General features: G+C 37.2%; 1 protein-coding gene across 2 annotated transcripts in view; it reads left to right on the top strand.

Moving 5' to 3' along the window:
• LOC130088949 (phospholipase A and acyltransferase 1-like) overlaps positions 1-20076 on the top strand; it is a 29688-nt gene extending 9612 nt beyond the window's left edge. Inside the window, exons 1-4 of one of the 2 annotated variants that reach the window (XM_056255968.1) lie at positions 16824-16991; positions 19362-19491; positions 19566-19819; positions 19942-20076. In XM_056255968.1, coding sequence (XP_056111943.1) covers positions 16983-16991; positions 19362-19491; positions 19566-19819; positions 19942-20007 — 459 coding nt within the window. In that variant the 5' untranslated portion in view covers positions 16824-16982 and the 3' untranslated portion in view covers positions 20008-20076. Of the gene's footprint in view, positions 1-16823; positions 16992-19361; positions 19492-19565; positions 19820-19941 lie in introns of those variants that run through there. The other variant, XM_056255967.1, reaches the window with a different exon arrangement.
• The last annotated feature ends 1570 nt before the right edge of the window (positions 20077-21646 follow it).

Raw genomic sequence — 21646 nt, forward strand, 5'->3', positions numbered from 1 at the left:
TGATGTGGAGTACCATTCATTCACATTAATAATTGCATGACAATTTGTAATATGCTTCTTATTATTAGTATGATTTGTATTATTAATGACGCTTATTGTTATTTAGAAGAAGAATGTCATTATTATTATTTGTATTATTATTATTATTTAAAAGAAGAAGAATGTATTTTTTATTATTTTGTCAGTCTGACTCTGAATTATTTGTTGGTCATTGAAAGCCTTTCGTTACCGAACCCAGTCCGTGCGCACCTGCCGGGCCAAACCATGAAACGTCAGGGTAAAGCGCACAGGCTCGCAACTGAAGGAATACATATGCTTATAAATCAAATGCTTTGGTAAAGTCACACAAATTAAACATTGAAGTCCATGTTGCACAAAAATAAACACTGAAGTTTATAATTACTATGTTTTTGTTTTTTTGTTTTACAGTGGGTCATAATATATCATATCTTTTAGTTTGTCAGTGCATTTTATGGTGTTAGGAATTGTTTTTCTGCGCATTTCCGCACTAACTCAAAACGTGCGTACATGTAGGCTACACCTCCTCCTGAGCTGGCGTAGGATTTGAGCGTGCCGTACGCCAACGTCCATATTGATAAATTTCAAAGTCACCGTGGTTTTGGGTGTACGCCAGGTGTACGCTGGAAATTTGGTGTACGCACTTTTGATAAATGAGGGCCATTGTGAGTATTTGCAGCGCCTGTCTATTTGGTTGCATTGTGAGTATTTGCAGCTTGTGTCTGTATTTGGTTGCAATGTGAGTATTTGCAGTGTGTTTCTGTATTTGGTTGCATTGTGAGTATTTGCAGTGCGTGTCTGTATTTAGTTGCATTGTGAGTATTTGCAGTGCGTGTCTGTATTTAGTTGCATTGTGAGTATTTGCAGTGTGTTTCTGTTTTTGATTGCGTTGTGAGTATTTGCAGTGTGTTTCTGTTTTTGATTGCGTTGTGAGTATTTGCAGTGCGTTTCTGTATTTGGTTGCATTGTGAGTATTTGCTGCATGTTTCTGTATTTGGTTGCATTGTGAGTATTTGCAGTGTGTTTCTGTATTTGGTTGCATTGTGAGTATTTGCAGTGCGTTTCTGTATTTGGTTGCGTTGTGAGTATTTGCAGTGCGTTTCTGTATTTGGTTGCGTTGTGAGAATTTGCAGTGCGTTTCTGTATTTGGTTGCATTGTGAGTATTTGCAGTGTGTGTCTGTATTTGGTTGCATTGTGAGTATTTGCAGTGCGTTTCTGTATTTGGTTGCGTTGTGAGAATTTGCAGTGCGTTTCTGTATTTGGTTGCATTGTGAGTATTTGCAGTGTGTGTCTGTATTTGGTTGCATTGTGAGTATTTGCAGCACATTTCTGTATTTGGTTGCTTTGTGATTATTTGCAGTGCGTGTCTGTATTTGGTTGCAGTGTGTTTCTGTATTTGGTTGCATTGTGAGTACTTGCAGTGTGTTTCTGTATTTGGTTGCGTTGTGAGTATTTGCAGCGCGTGTCTGTATCTGGTTGCATTGTGAGTATTTGCAGCGCGTGTCTATTTGGTTGCATTGTGATTATTTACAGCGTGTGTCTATTTGGTTGCATTGTGAGTATTTGCAGCGCGTGTCTATTTGGTTGCATTGTGAGTATTTGCAGCGCGTGTCTGTATTTGGTTGATTTGTGAGTATTTGCAGTGTGTTTCTGTATTGCATTGTGAGTATTTGCAGCGCGTGTCTGTATTTGGTTGATTTGTGAGTATTTGCAGTGTGTTTCTGTATTTGGTTGCATTGTGAGTATTTGCAGCGCCTGTCTATTTGGTTGCATTGTGAGTATTTGCAGCTTGTGTCTGTATTTGGTTGCAATGTGAGTATTTGCAGTGTGTTTCTGTATTTGGTTGCATTGTGAGTATTTGCAGTGCGTGTCTGTATTTAGTTGCATTGTGAGTATTTGCAGTGCGTGTCTGTATTTAGTTGCATTGTGAGTATTTGCAGTGTGTTTCTGTTTTTGATTGCGTTGTGAGTATTTGCAGTGTGTTTCTGTTTTTGATTGCGTTGTGAGTATTTGCAGTGCGTTTCTGTATTTGGTTGCATTGTGAGTATTTGCTGCATGTTTCTGTATTTGGTTGCATTGTGAGTATTTGCAGCGCGTGTCTGTATTTGGTTGCATTGTGAGTATTTGCAGCACATTTCTGTATTTGGTTGCTTTGTGATTATTTACAGCGCGTGTCTATTTGGTTGCATTGTGAGTATTTGCACCGTGTTTTAGGGCTGTCACTTTTTATTCGATATTCGAATATGCATTCGAACATGACGTGAAATATCCGTAATCGAACTATAAATAAACTAACCGGTTTTTAAAATGCCATGTTTAGCGCATTTTTTACAGTCTATGATTAGACCGTTTGTTTTTTATTTTATTGTTTGCCATCTCATCCAGTAGCTGGCACTCTAAACGTATTGTAGCGTAAGCTTATGACCAAATCAAGCGAATAATAGCCAATAGCCACCCTGTTTTGAAAATGGAAGATATAACGCGCAGAACGGCCAGCCTGAGCGGACAATTTCTACCCCAACTCATCTAAAAAGTAGTGTCTGGAAATGGACAATCCGATTGATGAATCCGAACACTGTGTTTACATGAACGATACATAAAGTAATGTGCGCGTTATATGTCACAAGATTCAAATCGGAATTGATTTTTTTGACATGCGCACACTGCACGAATATGCCGCTGTTCGCGCATAACTATTCTCCTCTATTGGTTCTTAATTTGTTTTAAACAGCAGACTTAATATTTATCCGTCTCTGGTCATGATTTGGAGACGATGAGCATGATTTGCCGTGCTGCTTGTTGATCACGCAGTAAAACCCTGTGCCCAAAACCAGTCGTCTGTGGATGAGAATCTGAAACAAGCACTGGTGGGACGTTGTCCTGCTTCACTTCACAGTGAAATCAGAATTTTTTAATAACGGAACACTCATTTATATGACACTTTATTCAACAGGAAGAACAGCTCGCTCCGTGCGTAATACGTCATTGCACATGCGCAGTCCTTTTAGTTTCGGTTTTCAATCCGATCAAGTGTTTACATGTTCTCTCGATCGGATTACAAAAGGAGTAAACCATCGGATCGATTAAGGTGTTTACATGAAGGTTTTTTAGTCCAATTGAGCCGTCAATCCGATTATAAGGGTCCATGTAAAGACGCGCAAATGTGTGCCAGGCACGTGTGCGCGCTCCGAGCGCGTGTTCTCCACCGCGGAGAACATCGTCAATAAAAGGAGAGCCGCACTTGATCCAGATCAAGTTGATAAATTGGTGTTTCTAGCAAACAATATTAGGAAATGAATTAGGCTAGGCTATATAGGCCTTACTCCTGCTGCTGTTTAAGTTGTCACGTTATTGTTTGTGCCGTGCTGTTCCGCTTCAGTTTTTTCCCCATGTAGCGCCTAATTTTGTGATTGGCTATGCATACTGGCGCTTTATATAGATTAAGTTGAAAACCTGCTGTTTAAAACATTAAGTCATAAAAAAAAATTGTGTTTATACCTTTACCTGTTTATGACTGTCAGACTGTTAATAAATGTGTGATCTCCGTTACGGTGTTTTTTTTTTTTTTGGTGGGTGGGCGTGGCTCGTAGATATTCGAATATATTCGAATACATTGCTTGATATTCGATATCCGTTCGAATTTGATTTTTCTCAAAAGTGACAGCCCTACCGTGTTTCTGTATTTGGTTGCGTTGTGAGTATTTGCAGTGTGTTTCTGTATTTGGTTGCATTGTGAGTATTTGCAGCGTGTTTCTGTATTTGGATGCATTGTGAGTGTCTGTATTTGGTTGGGTTGTGTTGTGGGTATTTGCAGTGTGTTTCTGTATTTGGTTGCATTGAGAGTATTTGCAGCGTGTTTCTGTATTTGATTGCATTGTGAGTGTCTGTATTTGGTTGCGTTGTGAGTATTTGCCGTGTGTTTCTGTATTTGGTTACATTGTGAGTATTTGCAGTGCATTTCTGTATTTGGCCTAAAGCAAAAATACACCGCAAAAATAATCCTGATCAGAAGGATTATTTGCCATTTTACAAGCATTGAGTCTGCGGACACCGCTCCTCTTATCGATGCCATAAGCCTGCGACGTGATGCCCTCGCTGTCATGACAGCGTTCCGTGGCTATGGAGGATTGCATTTCTCCACAGCCTGCGAAGTCCTCATATGTGATTTCAACGAAATGTATCCAGTAGGGATGCTCATTTCAGTTAATTTTCCCGACCGACAACCGCCGCTCGTTAATCGATTATTAACCGTTAATTGATAAGATTATAATATTGAATTGGCATTAAATAAAAATAAAATTGACGCGTATCTGTGACCCTTTAAAAATACAAACAAATTTTTTTTTTTATCAAAGGGTGTATTTTAACGTGCAAAGTGCAAACAGCAGCATACAGAACAGATCAACAACAGAACCTGGATTCAGATAAAATTTTCACGCACCTGCAGTATTTCTGACAGTGACAACAGAGAAAAACAGAATCAAATAATACAAATAAAAAACATAAAATTGGCCAACACTAAATATATATTTTTTTAACTTAAATAATTAACAAATAAAGATGACAAAAAGAAAACACTGAATCCGTGTGAACGAAGCTTTCAAAAACCGGCAATTTTTTTTCGTTAGACTAAGATTTTTCGTTAAATAAAAATAGCAGCCCTACCTCAATCCACACCGAGATGTTTTTATCTCGATGTGGTGCGGACACGCTTGGAAAAAAAGAGCGGGTCGCACCGCGACCGCGTCGCTTCCATTATGAGCGCGCATACCGCGCGCCTACATTTGAAATAACGAACTTGAGTGCGCAAAAGACTCAATATGTGAACAGGCCCTTACGCAGCTTATGCGCATTGCAAGTTGTGGAGAGACACTGGGAAGTTTTGATTAAGTCGGCAGCTGCACAATTCAGCACTGCAAAACAGCGTAAAAAGTAGCCTAAAATGACGCGAGACAATATTATTGGCCTAGTCATTTGTTTGTTCCAGTTCATTTGACAAGGAGTCATTTCACGGTGGCCAATTTAAATGTTACGAGCTAACGGCGACGTACTGAGAGTGTATAATTAAGTTTGCTTGAGTAAAAACAATAGGCTACTATTCAGATATTTTATGTGGGGAAGGGGGATTGGTTTGTTAAACTATGAATGTGAAACCATAGTAAAAATAATTGGTGTTGATTGACGCCAATCGGACGTTCATGTTTTTTCCGTCTATTTGAAAGTTAGGCTAATAAACATGTTGCATTCTATAAGGCCTGATTTTGTCATTTTTTTAAGTTGCATAGCCTGCCTCCAGTTTTCCTCAACTTGACTAATTTAGAGGCGATGTTTGCTGTCGCGCATGCGTGCTCTTGCCCACTCACTCTAGATTCCGGGAGATTTTAACTAATTTGCGGGCATCAGGGAGCCGCTATCAATATGCGGGAGACTCCCGGAACTTCCGCGAGACTTGGGATGTCTGCAAACTGTGGCTTTTTTGAAGCGCGAACGTTGTCAACATAACTCACTGGAAATCCAAAAAACTTCCACACCAATGAAAGAGGAGGGAGTTCAAGTTCTGTCGATGGGTCTCCTGCATCTGCAGTTGCCATGCTATCTTTTAAATGGCTGTAGCTAAGTTAGAGGAGGTTGACCTCAGACTCGCAGCACTTCAACACACGTGTTTTTTCCCGCTTGGCACGCCGACCGGACGTGACATGTGGGCGTGGCAGCATCGGCGATTCCATTTTTCCATTCAAAGTTCGAGATTGTGAATTAATTTCAGTCGATTTCGATTTAAAATCGAAATCATGACACCCTTAATCATTGATAACGCTGGAGACATGGAAGGCGCAGAGGAATCGGGAGAAAGGCCTACTGAACCTCCGGCGGCTAAAAATCCACTAAATGACGCCCTCTCTGCTGCAGCGATTGCTGTCTTGTTTGGCGAGGATAACATCAAGCAGACAGCAACAGCCACAACCGAACTCAGAACTGCAATACTGCCAAGACATATGCCCACCAATGAACGCTGACCCCATGACATGGTGGAAGGCCAACGAGAAGAAATATCCCCGCCTGGCAAAGTTAGCAATCTCCTACTTGAGTGTGCCTGCGACTTCTGTGCCATCCGAGGGTGTTCTCCGTGGCTGGACTAAATTTTAATAGGTTGCGCTCGCGTCTCCTCCCAGAACATGTTGACATGCTAATTTTTTTTATCAAGAATATGACATATGCCTAAGCGTTAGGCTATGAATTGTTACATTGATTGAAACTAATTTGTTTAAAAAGTAGGCTATTGCCGGTAACAAGGCAGGTTCGCATAAAATCATTATGACATGTATCCTACCGCATTTATTTAATTTTTTGATCTAACGAGCATCTGGTTTGGTGATGCAGAAACGAACTGTTGTGCAATTTGGTTGAGTTGAGTATTTGCCGTGTGTTTCTGTATTTTGTTGCATCACATTTGTGTATTTGGTTACGTTGAGTATTTATAGTGCGTGTCTGTATTTGGTTGTGTTGTGAGTATTTGCAGTGCGTTTCTGTATTTTTTTTTTTTTTTTACATTACAAACTATCAGAATTTCAACGGACTTTTTTGTCATAAATATCAGCAACTGCACTAAATTTGATATTTTTGCTCTGTTTGAGTCCCCCTTTCAAGTATGAGCTCCATATTTTCCTGTATCATCATACTATGAGGCATAAAAGCTTGAATATGGACTGGGTTTGTAGTTCGTTTGGTTGTCCTCTGTATCAGTGGGTCTCAACTGATGGGTTTTGACCCAAAAATGTGTCTCAGGTTTGTTCTGATAAACAAAGCATTTAACAAGCATTTATTCTGCAAATAAAACACAACTCACAAGGTAGGATAGCAAAATGAATGCTTATCAAAGGGAAAAAATGCTTCTCACATCTTTTAATCTTGATGTCAAACTTGTGCATTCAATAAAATGCTGTATTTTGATGCACATTCAATTGCCATGAGGTCATATGACTAATATTAATACAATAATTGGCTCATTGTTTGTTCCATATGTTTGGCTGGTAAACACATCAGTTGATTTTAATTCAACTGACATTTTAAATTGTTTTAAGCATAAACTCTTGCTTTTTTGCTAAACTCTCTCAAAATTGATCAATTCAGAAAAAAACCCCTCAATATCTTAAGTTATTTTAGATCTCCAGTAAATTTTCTTGATTTAAAAAGCTTTTTTTGCAGTGTAATAATGTTGCAAATAGTTGGCTTGACTGCAATATTAGTACATTTAAATGTGTGACATTCATGTTGACAGTTTCCACTATATAGTTTTGATTTACCAATTGCGTGGAGAAAAACCAGGGAATCCCTGCTCTAGACTAAACCTGCCAGTGAAATCCCAGCCGCTCCTCAGAGGCAGTTGAAGCAGCAGCTGGTGAATTTCCCTCATACTGCATTGTGGGGGCTGCACATGGGCCGCACGGCAGGTGGCACTGACCAGAGAACTTCTACTCCGGCAGAAATGTCACCTCTTTCCAAGGCCGGGATATTCAGCTGGGATATGATTAGGCCCTGTCTCTCATCCTTTAAGTTCCCGGGAGAACGAGAGGAAAAGGCATGTGCTTCTCGCACATTATCTGAATGGCAGACATGCCACACGAGTCCTGTTGTCTGACCGCGAGTCACAGCCGCTGCTCCCTCCTGCAGTCCTTCTTGACAATTGTGCACTCACTTGTTCGGGAAGCTTCATTCTGCAGGACCTTTGATTGTTTAGGGATTCCTATGAAGAACAAAAATATTAGAGAGGTGGTAGGGTACAACGGGGCACCGCGGTACAAGGTGCATTTGACTATTCTCTTTTAAACCATTAGATGGCACAAAAAAAAGTATGATATTTGGGGGGGGGGGGGGGGGGGGGGGGGGGATAATTAACATGATGATAAACAGTTGGCTGACTTTTCCATTAGTTGACATGACATGGTTAGATTCAGATGGTAAATATCATATATTAAGTTGGGTATCCACCTTAGAGATAATCACCATATTTATAATGAAATCATTTAAAAATATATATTAATCATATCATATAATAAAATTACTACTGTAAAGCTTTATTAAATTATGGGATCTCATGCTTTCAGAACCTTTACTTTTGCTTAATTTTGTTTCTGTATTTTTAAAATGAACATATTGAACATTTCAATGACAGTAAATTTATTGAACAAAAATGTATTTGATTTATCAAAATAAACCAAAAATTTTACAAACTTTGCTAAAGTGATTGTTTTGAACAAGTATTAACTTAGTCTGAGCTGAGTTTTCACTGCATTTACACTGTTCTGAACAGCAGGGGTCACCTCGAAACCATTAAAGGGTTAGTTCACCCAAAAATTAAAACTCTGTCAGTATTTACTCACCCTCATGTTGTTCCAACCCCGTAAGACCTTCGTTCATCTTCGGAACACGAATTAAGATATTTTTGATGAAATCTGAGAGCTGGATCACTCCTCCATACTAGTCCATAGGCTTCTTCAGGGATTGAACTTGCCGGCCTCGAAAAGTTATTAAAGACTGTGATGACGGGTGCTAAGATGGCGTCATCACTGCCGTAGTCATTACAAATTGTGGGCTTATGTTTCTTTTTCATTTGTTATTTAGGGTTTTGTGTTTCTGTTGACCATGGTGCAGTCCCTTAGGTTCATTATTCTAAAATACTCATTTATAATAAGTTTAAGATATGCTGTTGTAGTGGATTGCAGATAGGTGCACATATCAGTGGTCTTCACAACATGTTATGTCTGCTATAGTTTCTCTTTGATTTTCTCAACCACACAGACAAGTTTTTAGTTATGCATTTTTGTTATTTATTATTTCAAATTTGTATTTATTTCTACATTGCAAACAGTTACCCCACATGCTGTCTACTCACCATTTCCTGTTCCTGTGACTCCTCAAAGGAGGGGGCGGGTCCACAGCTTTCCTTTTTCTTGGGTCGGGTTAAACCATTTTTACTAATAGGGAACTTAACCCTTGGTAATGTAGGCATGGAGAAATGTCTTATGGTGTTTGCATTTAGTTTAAGTTGCTGAATGAGTTTATTTTATTGATTTTTTGATTTTTGAAAGTTAATTGGATAATGGTCATATATTTAAGCTACAAAGGTTTTGTATTGATACCCCTGTAGTTAGTATGGTCTTGAGTGTAATGAGCCTGTTCTAGGCTATATAAGACAGTCTAAACTGAACCTTGGGAGGAAAGGATGGGGTTATATTGCTGAACGTATCATGAAGATTTTTGCTGCCTGTAGCAATTTGTTTTTCTTTGGTTATTGTTATATCAAAGTTTGCACTGAGTCCAGTGTATGTTTATTTTTGTAAATATTTTTTTTTGGTTTAATTTTGGAATTGTTTCTGTGACACTTCACTGAGAGTTTGTACACCCCTACTACTCCACTGGCCTTTAATAAAAATCCTCTTTGGGATGATATCTGAGTCCTGAGCCTATCTACCACCTCCCCTTGATCTCTACGGGACACGTTATGACAAAGACATCGTTAAAATAGTCCAAGTGACTACAGTGGCTCAATCTTAAGTTTATCAAGCGACGAGAATACTTTTTGTGCGCAAAAACAAACAAAAATAACGACTTTATTTCAACTATTCATTTCCTTCTCTGTGGGCCCAGAGTCAGTTCACTAGTGTAATAGCGTAAGCTTCTGTTGTTGTACGTCACACGCATCACGCACATGACCAGCGTCGGCCAATAGTGAGCCTACGTGTGACGTAGCTCTACGGAATCACACTACGTTAACTGACTATAGGCCCAAAGAGAAGGACATGAATAGTTGAAATAAAGTCGTTATTTTTGTTTGTTTTTGCGCACAAAAAGTATTCTCGTCGCTTGATAAACTTAAGATTGAGCCACTGTAGTCACTTGGACTATTTTAACGATGTCTTTCATAACTTTTCGAGGCCGGAAAGTTCAATCCCTGAAGAAGCCTATGGACTAGTATGGAGGAGTGATCCAGCTCTCAGATTTCATCAAAAATATCTTAATTCGTGTTCTGAAGATGAACGAAGGTCTTACGGGGTTGGAACAACATGAGGGTGAGTAAATACTGACAGAATTTTCATTTTTGGGTGAACTAACCCTTTAAACTACAACACCGTTTGGTATCAATCCAACTAAATTACTCAGAATATAATTCCTGATAATAATATTAATCTGAGTAAAATTAATATTCTGACAGGTACTGATATAATTGGACTGAACTATTACAACCATTATAAAGCGTATATACTAATTGCATTAAAAAAAACTACAAAACAAAAAATGATCAATGACTTTGAACATAAGAGAATGTTCAATAGTGCCAAATGCTTTATAGAAATCAATATAAAACAATCTTCTGATATAAGATGTCTATAGTCAATTAAATCTAAAATTAAAGCTGCAGTCTGTAGCTTTTTTGGGTTAAAAATTATCCAAAAAACATATTTGAGAAAATACATAACCAGCCAGTGTTCAACGCTATCTGCTTGCCTTAGCTCGATTCAAAGCGGTAAGCTTGTAATAATGTTTTTAATTCCAGTGGTACTGATGGATTTCCACGGGAGATTCGAGCATGTCTTTGCGTCATTACGTCACATCTGTACACATAAAGGAGTCTCGGCTAGTAGGCTATGAGTGTGAGGATGCTGGAGGTGGAGATTTATAGCCTTTTCTCACAGTACTTGATATTAATTTGATGGCGGATCCAGAAAGGTTCAAACGACAATCACCAGTGACAACAGATTCACCCGTTGTAAAATGTAAAAGACTTCGTTCGGTTCGGAGTGGCTACAGAAAAAAAGAGACTGCAACCGGCCCATGCGAAAACAAGGATGCATATCGGAAGGACATTACATGTAGTCACGCAATGCTGACGTTGTTAACAGTAACAATTTGAGAACAAAGTATAATTTGCACGGTTTTGCGTGATATGATAAGCGATTTTTAGATTTAATCAGCGCGATTTACTGCAATGTCAGAACCAGAACAAAAGTGGATGTTACTTACTTGTTCAGATGACATTTTCTGGTGAAAATTCTTATGTTGGTCATACTTCCAATTCTGAATGCCAGTATCCACACCGGCGCGGTGACTGACAGCTGCACACTCCTCAAACATTGTGTTCATCTGTGCCGTGTCGAAGTACAGCTCACGTAAAGTTGATAATTCCGCGAATAACTGCAATTGCAGATTTCAAACGGAGATGGCGACAGAGGAAAAACTGCGGACTGCAGCTTTAATCTTATATTATTTCTGATATAACACCCTTTCACAAAGCCTGATTGTTTCTCATCAGTTATTGTATTTAGATTTTCCTTTAGTCGATTTGCAAATAATAGTGAATATATTTTGGTATCATTATTTACCAACTGATTGGCCTCCAATTTTCTAAGTATAACCCTTTCTTTGTTAGGCTTTGATATGTGTAATTACTCACTCCTTGTTTTAGTGATGCAGGAAGTTCTCCCAAATCAATTGATTCTTTGAAAATGGCACGTAAAAAGGGAGCAATATCATTACAGAAAGTTTGATAAAACTCCCGTCAAGCCGTGATTTCCAGAAGCCTTTAAGATTATTTATGCAATTTGTAATTTCCTCAAGATTTAGTTATCACACGAAGCTCTGAAATCTGTAGTAAACTTACTTAGTAAACAAGAAAAAAGATCTGCATAATTGGTTGATTTAAATTATACAATTTACTATAAAATTTAGTTCCAAAGTTTGACACACGTCCTTAGAATTCTCATTAGTAAATTCTCATCCATGTATTAATAGTTATTTCCCGATTTCTTTTTTTCTAAAGATAATTTTTTTTGTATTTTTAACGGGTCCTTTGTTATCCGTTAAAACGGAAGGTTCAATAGTTACAAAATCAAATCTATCTTTTATATTTTCTGAAATTAGCCAAAAATCAATACGTGATTGTAGAGATTTGTCCCCATTACTCCATGTATACAAGAGTGACTGTGGCTTTTTATATCACCAAATTTCAAGTATGTTAAATCTCGATCATTTCAGTTCTCCTCTGGCCAATGAACTAACCGTGTATGATTATGATTCAGGCAGCATTATAGGTCAGAAGTCAGATTGGATCAGAACATTCAGAATATTTTCCAGTTCCATCTGGTTGAAGATCAGTCTTCACGCTAGTATGGAGACGAGTTTGTTGAGGATCAGTGCTGATGGCTGCGTCGATGAGGCCTTCACAGGGGGGAGAGTCTAGTTGACACTAGTGGTCGACCGATATTGTTTTTTTGATGGCCGATATATCTTAGAGAGCAGGGTGGCCGATATAAAGCTGATATTTTTAAAAGTGCGTGTATATATATATACTTTATATTTATTTTAATCAATTTAATAAATTATAAATAAATTGGAAAACAAATCTTTAAAATAAACATGCTTATACTTTAGATGGCAACTTCTTGAATCTGCAATCCTATTACAGTTGTTTTTTTTTGTTTTGTTTTTTTCACAAATAAAGTAATTGTTTAAAAATATATTTATATGTGAATAAAAAGGAAGTAAATACGTTAACGGCACTCCGTAATCTGGTAATTTCGTGCTCACTCACTGGTAATCATATTTTTTCAAATAAAGACAAGGTAACGCTAGTTTTACATAGCCTACAGCACACGGTGAAACCGATATGAATATGAGACAGTGGGCAACTGGATATAGCACAGCATATTTTAAAATGAAGGGTTTAAAGTTTTTCGATCGCGTCTCCTGGGAAGCTGATCTTCTGTTCGCATTCACTCACTTCGCACGGACCGACCGTCACTCGCAGGAACACGTTTATGCAGGCTACAAATGCACACTTCACAAGATATCACAGCTGGAATCGATTAAATCTGCAAGGTTTGTGAAATTTAATGTTTATTAGATATTCAGAGATTTGTTTAAATGTAGATGCGCATGCGCATTTGCTGAATGATGACGGTTTATGAGAAAGTATTTTAGCCTGATTGTTTGCCTTTTCAGTTACAAATAATATAAAAGCAAACGCTTAACTTTTTCGCATACCATTTACTTTCTTTGTTTACCAGTTGTGTCTAACAAAGTGTTAGATATGACTGACAGAGATCGTAAACTAATGAAGATGGAGAATGTGAGTGAGCGCTGTGTGATCAGGCGCTGCTGTTCTCTTCTCAGGGCTGGTGTTCTCAGCGCCGCCCGTCAACATAAAAGTCTGGAGCGCCATCAAAATAAAATTCCCGTTTCCAACACATCGGCCAATCAGAAAAACTGATCGGCCGATATTTAAAAAATGCCAAATATCGGCCGATATAGCCACTAGTTGACACAATCTTTGCTGACACTTCAGGGATGCGTTGTGGTCGTGTCCAGGCACAGGTCCTCCATTTGATCTGGATACGGCCCGGATTCGGCTGACTACAGTAAACCTCGGAATAAACAGAAAGACTAACAATAGCTTAGATGCCATTCTTATGATGTTAGAGTACATTGTGGGTTTTAGGAAGTGTTCCCAGTTCCGGCTGACCTAGTTTATGCGGCCTAACAATCATTTAACTGATTTCAATAATAGTAATTGATAATGTTCTGTGTATGCCAGGTTAAAGAGATGTCGTTTTAGTCGAGATTTAAACTTGATTGTGTCTGCTTCTCGAACAATGCTAGGAAGACTGTTCTAAAGTTTAGGTGCTAAATAGGAAAAGGATCTACCGCCTGCAGTCGATTTTGAAATTCAATTATCTACTGGCCAGAATTTTGAGATCGCAATAGACGTGACGGACTATAATGCGTTAAGAGCTCGCTCAAGTACTGGGGAGCTAAACCATTTAGTGCTTTGTAAGTAATCAGCAATATTTAAAAATTTATACAATGTTTAATAGGGAGCCAATGCAGTGTTGACAGAACCGGGCTAATATGGTCATACTTCCTGGTTCTAGTGAGAACTCTAGCTGCCGCGTTTTGGACCAGCTGGACTTTGTTTATTAAGCGTGCAGGGCAACCACCCATAAGAGCATTACAATAATCTAGCCTTGAGGTTATGAACACATGAACTAACTTTTACCCTTTTGTCATTGAAAACACATCATCTTTGCCAGCATTAGTTTTTTTTAATGAAACAAAAATCGTTGTCTTTTCTTTTCTTTTACTTTTACAAAACAAAAACATTCTTTTTAGCATGTCCCATTATATACCCCTGGCATTAACAGAAAATATTTTTATTGACATGAACTTGAAAGACAATAAAGAAAGAAAAAACTCTTAATAGAAGATTTAAATGAACAATGAATAAGTTGGGATGAAAGCAAACAGACTTTTCGTATCAAATCTTTCTAAGATTCTGAACCCGTAGAGCAGTGGCTTAAATTTTAATCACTTTACCATCTACGATTGCCTTGATTCCAAATAAGAAGGCCCTCTTGCCTTCTTTCCGTGTCAATCGAAGGCCAAAGGAGATTCTGCGTAGCTCTGTTTTTGATTGTGAGGTCTTCTTTGAAGTACATCTTGTTCTTCATCAGAAAGTCACTTCCCTTTGCTCCTTTCCATGTGAGATCTCGAGGAAGTTCTGGAAGCGAATCTTATTATTACAGGCCCTGGTTTCTTTCCTTTGCCACTGTCTGCACTAGGTCTTCCAACACGTTGAGAAATGTCAACATTGTTCGCCACGAAGTTATGCTCTTCCTCGACAACCACTGCTTTGCAGATCTCCATCACCCGAGGCTTGACATTATTCTCGAAACATTAGGAACACAGAAGCGATCCTGGTCACTTTAATCTGTCCTCCAAGTCAGACACCCGCTTTAGGAATCTCTTCATTTTTGTTTTTCAAAAACAAGGCTGCCCTTCATCTGCATGCCATGCAGGCTAGAATTGAGAAACATTATTGGATAATTCTTATAATGTATATTTCTCTGGGCCAATCGGAATCTTAGCACTCTTTCTCTTGGCCAATCGGAATCTTAGCACTTGCGTCAGAATCTTGAAGCACACAGCGTCTACTGAGCTCGCCATTGGATGAGACACCACGCGAGTCTGATGGAAACTCATAACGTGTAGGAATCATAGACTGTAAAAAATAGGGTAGGAATCTTTTGTGAAATTCGAGGTAAGTCAAGCTTTTTGGAGCAAAAACAAAAGCTATTTATTTGCTTGATTCAATTGACGTTAGCTACCGCTTTTTATGTGATATCATTTACAATAATATTGTATTGTCTAGGGGTAGAACGGTACATGCAAGTTATTCGTATTGAAACGAAACGGTACGGGCGTCACGGTTCGGTGGACGAATTTGCACAGAGAATACACGGTATAAAAATAAATAAAACTCTAGATAGCGATAAATTCCGCTCTATTCACGTTTGGTGTGAACGCAGCATAATGAACAGGCTGCGATATCAAGATTGCAACGCTGGAGTGTGTGTGTGTGTGTGTGTGTGTGTGAGAGAGTGAGTGTGAGAGGCGCGGGCGCGATCGAACAGTGGAAACATAAAAACATACTCCGTAATTTTGTTAACACAGGACATCATTCAAACTGCAAAGTGTTTACTTATGTGTACACTCGCAATAAAATACAACATTGTGCTTTTGTCAAACTATAAACTTGTCAAATTGTAACCTACAACTGTCACCCAACCAAAAACACACACACAGTTTTAAAAGCAAAACATATTTATCCAACCCCATTTCAAAACAGTCTGTGGGTTCCATTTTTCGGACATTCATCATATCGCATTGGTTTTTATTTCTTGTCCTCAAACAGAGCTCTAATCTGTTTATTTTTAAGTTGCACATTCTACATTAATTAAAAAAGATGTTTTTGATGGTAGTATTATTTTGTACGGAATTATTTATAATTCAGATGAGAATAAAGTTAGGGTTAATTAAAATTAAGGAAAACAAATTGATCTGAAATTACAATTACCAAACTAGCACTTCAAAATCATTTGCATAATTAATTATTTTGAATCTTATTGCCATTTAAGCAAGTCAATTACCATTACAATTACAAAACTACAATTACCAAACATATCTCAAGGTCTTTTTGTCTTTTTATTAATTTAATTAATAAACTAATTGTATAAAACTATTGTCAGTGCACTACAAATAAACTGGTTCTAAGCCTTTATTAATACAAATTCAAGGCTTAAGACATTTATAAAAATGCCTTCTATATTTTTGTTTTGCTTTTCACTCCATCGTACCGAACCGTGATCTATGAACCGAACCGTGACTTCTGTGTACCGTTCCACCCCTAGTATTGTCGTCATACCTATAAATTACGTTAAGCTATGCTAAAAGTGGTACCGCCAGACCTGGAGATCGGCTGAATGGTTTCCAAAACGGTAAAAAACAATAGTTTTACTCGAGTGGAGGTGGAAAATAAGCTTAATTCCCCAAATGGTGGAATATCCCTGTAACGTTAGCTAGGCTTATCGTTAGCCGGGTACCCAAAGTTTAGCAGCTTATTTGCATTTTGCACATTCAACTTGATGAGCAGATGTTTCCTGATAAAAAGAGAAGTAAGTCTTTAATTTAACTCTCCCTTGAGAATCTGTTGCATCAGTTAACCGGAGATGTCTTTTGAAACTTATTGCCTCTGACAAATGCTAAAATAAATTAAAAGCATTCAAATTGCAATTTATTATCTTTCCTTCCACTTAGTACTCTTTCAGACATTCAAATATCCATATCCTATACAAAAGAAAGAAGATAAGTTCACAGATAATGAAGGCCTTTTTTTTGGATGTCTTTTCATGAGGCACTGAAGAAAAGTTCCTGGGTGTGTTTAAAGAGGAGAGCATAACCTGCACATTGCTTGTTCTTGTAGATTATAGTCTGATAGGCTTCCCCCATAAATCTCCCCTTTGAGGTTTGTGATATCAGATGTTATTAATGCTTCACTGCTCTTTAATGAAGGACTCGCTGTACGTCTCTAGTGTTTTCAACGGTAAAGGCATCAATAGCGCAGCGAACACCAATGGGACTGGTAAATATTATTTTTGTTCTGCACTCTTAGAAAAAATGTTCTATATATATAACCTTAAAAGGTTCTGTCAGACGTTATGTAGAACCTTTTAGGGGTTCCTGTCATTTTATGGATTTAGTTTTAGTTAATTTATGTAGTTTTAATTCGTTTTTCATTATAATTAAATGTTATGAATTAAACCGCTTGTAAACATACTTTATCACTAGAATTTGTTTTAATAACCTGTAAACATGAAAGTATTAAGCAATAATTTAAGACATTTCTCTTTATGTAGAACCTTTCTGGCATTGAGTCAAGGACCCTAGGGTTCTGTAAGTTTAGTGCTTTTCCATTTTTAGTTGAAAACGGTGGCACCTAAAACTAAACAAGGCAAACTTTTTATGGGTTTTGGCCGTTCATTTACACAACAACAGCATTTTGGGGGCCTGAAAATGCCAATTTTTGAAACTACTGTTATCGTCTCTGTGTAAACTACTAAAACACAAATTTGTGAAAATGATGTCGTGAAAATGATGTCGTGCGCATGCTTATTACATGTTCAGTCTATAGGCGCGTAGTTTTTTTTTACAAAGTGTTGTTACATTTACAAAGTGTACAGAATATAGCGTTTTTAGCCGTTTTCACTGTGTGAACTTTACGTGAAAAACGCGAAGGAAAAACGTTTTCACATTTTTAGTACAACGGACCTTCTGTCTTGCCCTAGTTCTAGTTTGTTCATTAGTTGTCATAGTGTCGAATTAGTCCTCACATGTTCCCTGTTCTGTTGATTACCTTCCTCGTGTATTTAAGCCAGGGTCTCCGCGGGTCCTTAAAAAGTCTTAAATTAGATTCTTTAAATTTAAGGCCATAAAAAGTTTTAAAAAGTCTTATTTTTACTTATGAAAGGTCTTAAATTTTCGATGGCAATTTGAATCAGACATATCTAAATGTTTTCCAAATTAGAACCATCTAATTAGCGTACTTTTTTATTTATTATTCTTTCTTTGTGGATCTGCTTGTTCACGTGACACTTCGCGTCACATTCGCGGCATTATTATGTCTGTCTCCTGCACGCGAAACAGGAGGAGAGAAGAAGAAAGTTGGTAAATGTCAGTTCAATTGTAAGTTCATTCTTTATGTGCGTAGTGGTGTGCAATGTGTATGGTCTATGATATTGTAATCATTGTTTTAACGATGTACGTGTTCGAGGCACTGCGAGCTGACATCGCTTTTCTCTCGTGCTTTCACTGCGTGATATGTGTAAGTTACGGTTATAGGTATGTTCCCAAATTAGTTTTTGTCTCATATTTATATCATATTATGTTGTTATCATAGGCCTACAATATCACATCAGCAAGAGTTCCGTTTTCCTGTGCACAATTGCAAATGTGACTTATTTTATATAACAGTTAAATTAACATTGTGAGTTACATTTTATAAACAATATTGTCAATATTGTTTGCTTTCCCTTCCCTGATTGGAATTTCGAAATGAAGCCATAGCAGATCGAGTGTCAATGCAACCGACAGCGATGATTTTTTTTTAAAATAGAATCCGCGTTTTGAACGAATCAATTTAATGATTCAATGAACAAACACTTGCTTCTTTCCCGAATGAATCAGTTTGATCAAATCGGTTGAATGAACGACTCCCTCAACTCACTTAAGACAGTGACTTGCCGCCACCTACTGGCAGTTTTAGTTTCACATTTAAAGTACCCTTTAATTAGAATGTTAAATATGAACTGATTTTTAATTTTAACGATCTCATAGCTTTATTTATGCAATTTTAAATGCAGTGTAAATATATTAATGCCAGATCTGATGCCACCTCTGTGTCACCTCTGCACTGCAAAGATGGATTTTGATTTAATGATTTAATTTGACTGGTAACCGTGGTATTGTGTAATTATTCTAATATAATTTAATTTGAATGTTAGAATTTGACATAAAAGTTGATGCATACATCTACAAATGTCCATATATAGATGAAAATGTCCCTGGAAATCTATTTAAGGTGGCAAATATTACCTTTAAAATATCGAGACATATTTTGTCAATATTGCACACTCCTAATGCATGGTATTAATTTTGATTTCTTCGGGCCTTAAATTTGACTTTAAAAAGTGTGCAGAAACCCTGTAAGCCCACAGTCTTCCTCAGTTCTAGGTCTTGTGTTGAAGTTACATTCTAGTGTGTATTTCTATATTGTTCCTGGTGTTTATTAAATGTTATTTCATCGTCTTTTTGCATCACGCATTTTTATTTGGTTCATCACTACAGCTAAACTGGGACAATAGATCCCCATTGGACTCTTTTCTTTCTAAAAGTGGGATGTGATCATGCTTTTAAAGTGTAGTTTCATGATATCTTTACTTTTTCTTCTTCTCAGCATAACTCTCATCCGAAGCTTTACCCGGGAGATATTCTTGAGTTTCCCGGAAACAGTTACTTTTCTCATTTTGGAGTTTACTATGGTGAACGGGACGGAGTTCCTTACGTGGCCCATCTGACCATCAGAGGTGAGTGTGTGCGCGATCTGTTAAGAGTGAAATCTGAAATCTCATAACTCATTCTCCCATCATCTCTCTTCAAGATTCAGACACCAAACTCCTCCTCTTCGGCCGAGCTTTAAACGCCGGAGTAAAGCTTGACCCGCTTGATGTAGTCGGGAAGAGATACAAGGTAAGAAACTACTTGGATGACAAGCATCCACCCCGAGATTTCTACTCTCTCATCAAGCCGGAGATCGATGACATCATGGCGAAACCCATCACCTTTGACATCCTTTTCAACAACAGCGAACATCAGGCCACAATGTTTCGATACGGGATTAAAAAGTCAGAGCAGGTGAGAAATATTTTCTAATTCTAAACATGATTATCATCTTTTTCATTGTAGAGTCGACTTATTACATTTGTTCTGGAAAACATCATTGGCAGTTGAGTAACACTTTTGAAAATTGTTTCCAGATTGAAAAAGTCTATTTCAAGATAGTTCCCACCTGGAAAGATTTATTTGAGAAGAAAAAGCTTTAAGGGACTCGTGCTGCATGAAGACAAGAGTTCAAGATCATACAAAAACATACTTTCTTTCTTAAATAATTCTTAAATGAAACAAAATATTGGAACCTACTGATGTCAAATATGCAAAATTATTTGAAGTTGCATACAGTCTGAACAAATGGAAAAACCACAATACTCTTTATTGTATTGAATGTTTTGTTATGTGAATTGAATCTTCTGGTTCAAGTCTCGCATGTCTCCACAAGGAGGCGGCAGACAGTAAAGGTCTACATTGCATTGAACAACAGGAATGATAAAATGTCTTCATTTACCAGAAAAATGTCTCTAACATATTAATTTTCTTTTTTTAAAAGTGTCTCATTCGTAACTAGTATATAACTGATAAATGAAATGACTCTGGCCTTTTATTAATGTAAATGTGACAAATAATCTGCAGATAATCATGTGCAAAAGCCAACAAACATTGGTCTCATCTGTAACTAGTATAGAAATTAAATGAAATGTCTCTGACCTTATGGATTTATACTATAAACGTGATGAATAATCTACAGATTTTCATGTACAAAACGGCAACTAACATTTTGTAAAACTAGAAAGTTATTAAAATGGCTTCCACGAAAACCATCCGAGTCATTTGTGTAAAAAATTTTCCCCACTTTAGTTAAAGCTTAATGTATTTTATTAAAGCTTAATTTTATTATTATTAAGAAATTCCCATTGAATATCTATATTGAAGACTTATTGAAGACAAGAATTTTGACAAGCAGATAAACTTCATCTGCCCAGCAGGGGGCGAATCATCATCATCATCATCATGTTGACTGATTTATGGATAGAACGCCTGGAAACAATGATGACTGAAGAGCCTCTTGTTGCTTTATTTTGGATGATCTCAGTGTTCACTGTGGCATGACGGAAAAGGATGCAGATGTACAGTGTGTGAGAGGGACAGTTCCCTAAACAGAGGGTAGTAGAAAAAGGTCATAAGACTAACTATAATATCAATGTAGAGGGAAGCCTCCCACTCTTATAGGTGCACTTGCTTATGTTGCGCCATGTTGGCTGCTTAAAAATGTCAGCTAATTATTCAAATCGTGTTTAACACTTAAAGGCAGGGTTTGCGATTTGTTCCAGAAAATGTTTTTGTTTTATGCTGGTTTAAAGTCTCTTCACATCCTGATTGCAATCACTAAGTTAAGTGGTCTGTGTGTGTGTGTGTGTGTACATACATACACACACACACACACACACACACACACATATAGATGTTATATATATATATATATATATATATATATATATATATATATATATATATATATATATATATATATAAATAACATACACAGATGTTGTAGTGAGAACTTTTACTAAAATAAGTTACGTTTTTTTGATATATATTTTCATTTGCCATGGCAGCATTTCTTATTTTCATTTAACTTTAACTGATATAAAAATTGATTTAAAAAATGTATATAGAGTATAGACATATTTAAAAACAAACAAATAAAATTACTAAAACGAAAATAAAAACAGACTGTAAATGTAAACTAATTCAAAATAGTCACATTCGCATATATATGCAGTATATGCATATATTTGTCAGTCACATTCTCAATATTTGTGTTTAGGTTCAGTAAAGCTATGTAGA

The sequence above is a fragment of the Rhinichthys klamathensis genome, unplaced genomic scaffold (assembly GCF_029890125.1).
Source record: "Rhinichthys klamathensis goyatoka isolate OS25496 unplaced genomic scaffold, OSU_Roscu_1.1 h1tg000123l_1, whole genome shotgun sequence".
Taxonomy (NCBI): domain Eukaryota; kingdom Metazoa; phylum Chordata; class Actinopteri; order Cypriniformes; family Leuciscidae; genus Rhinichthys; species Rhinichthys klamathensis.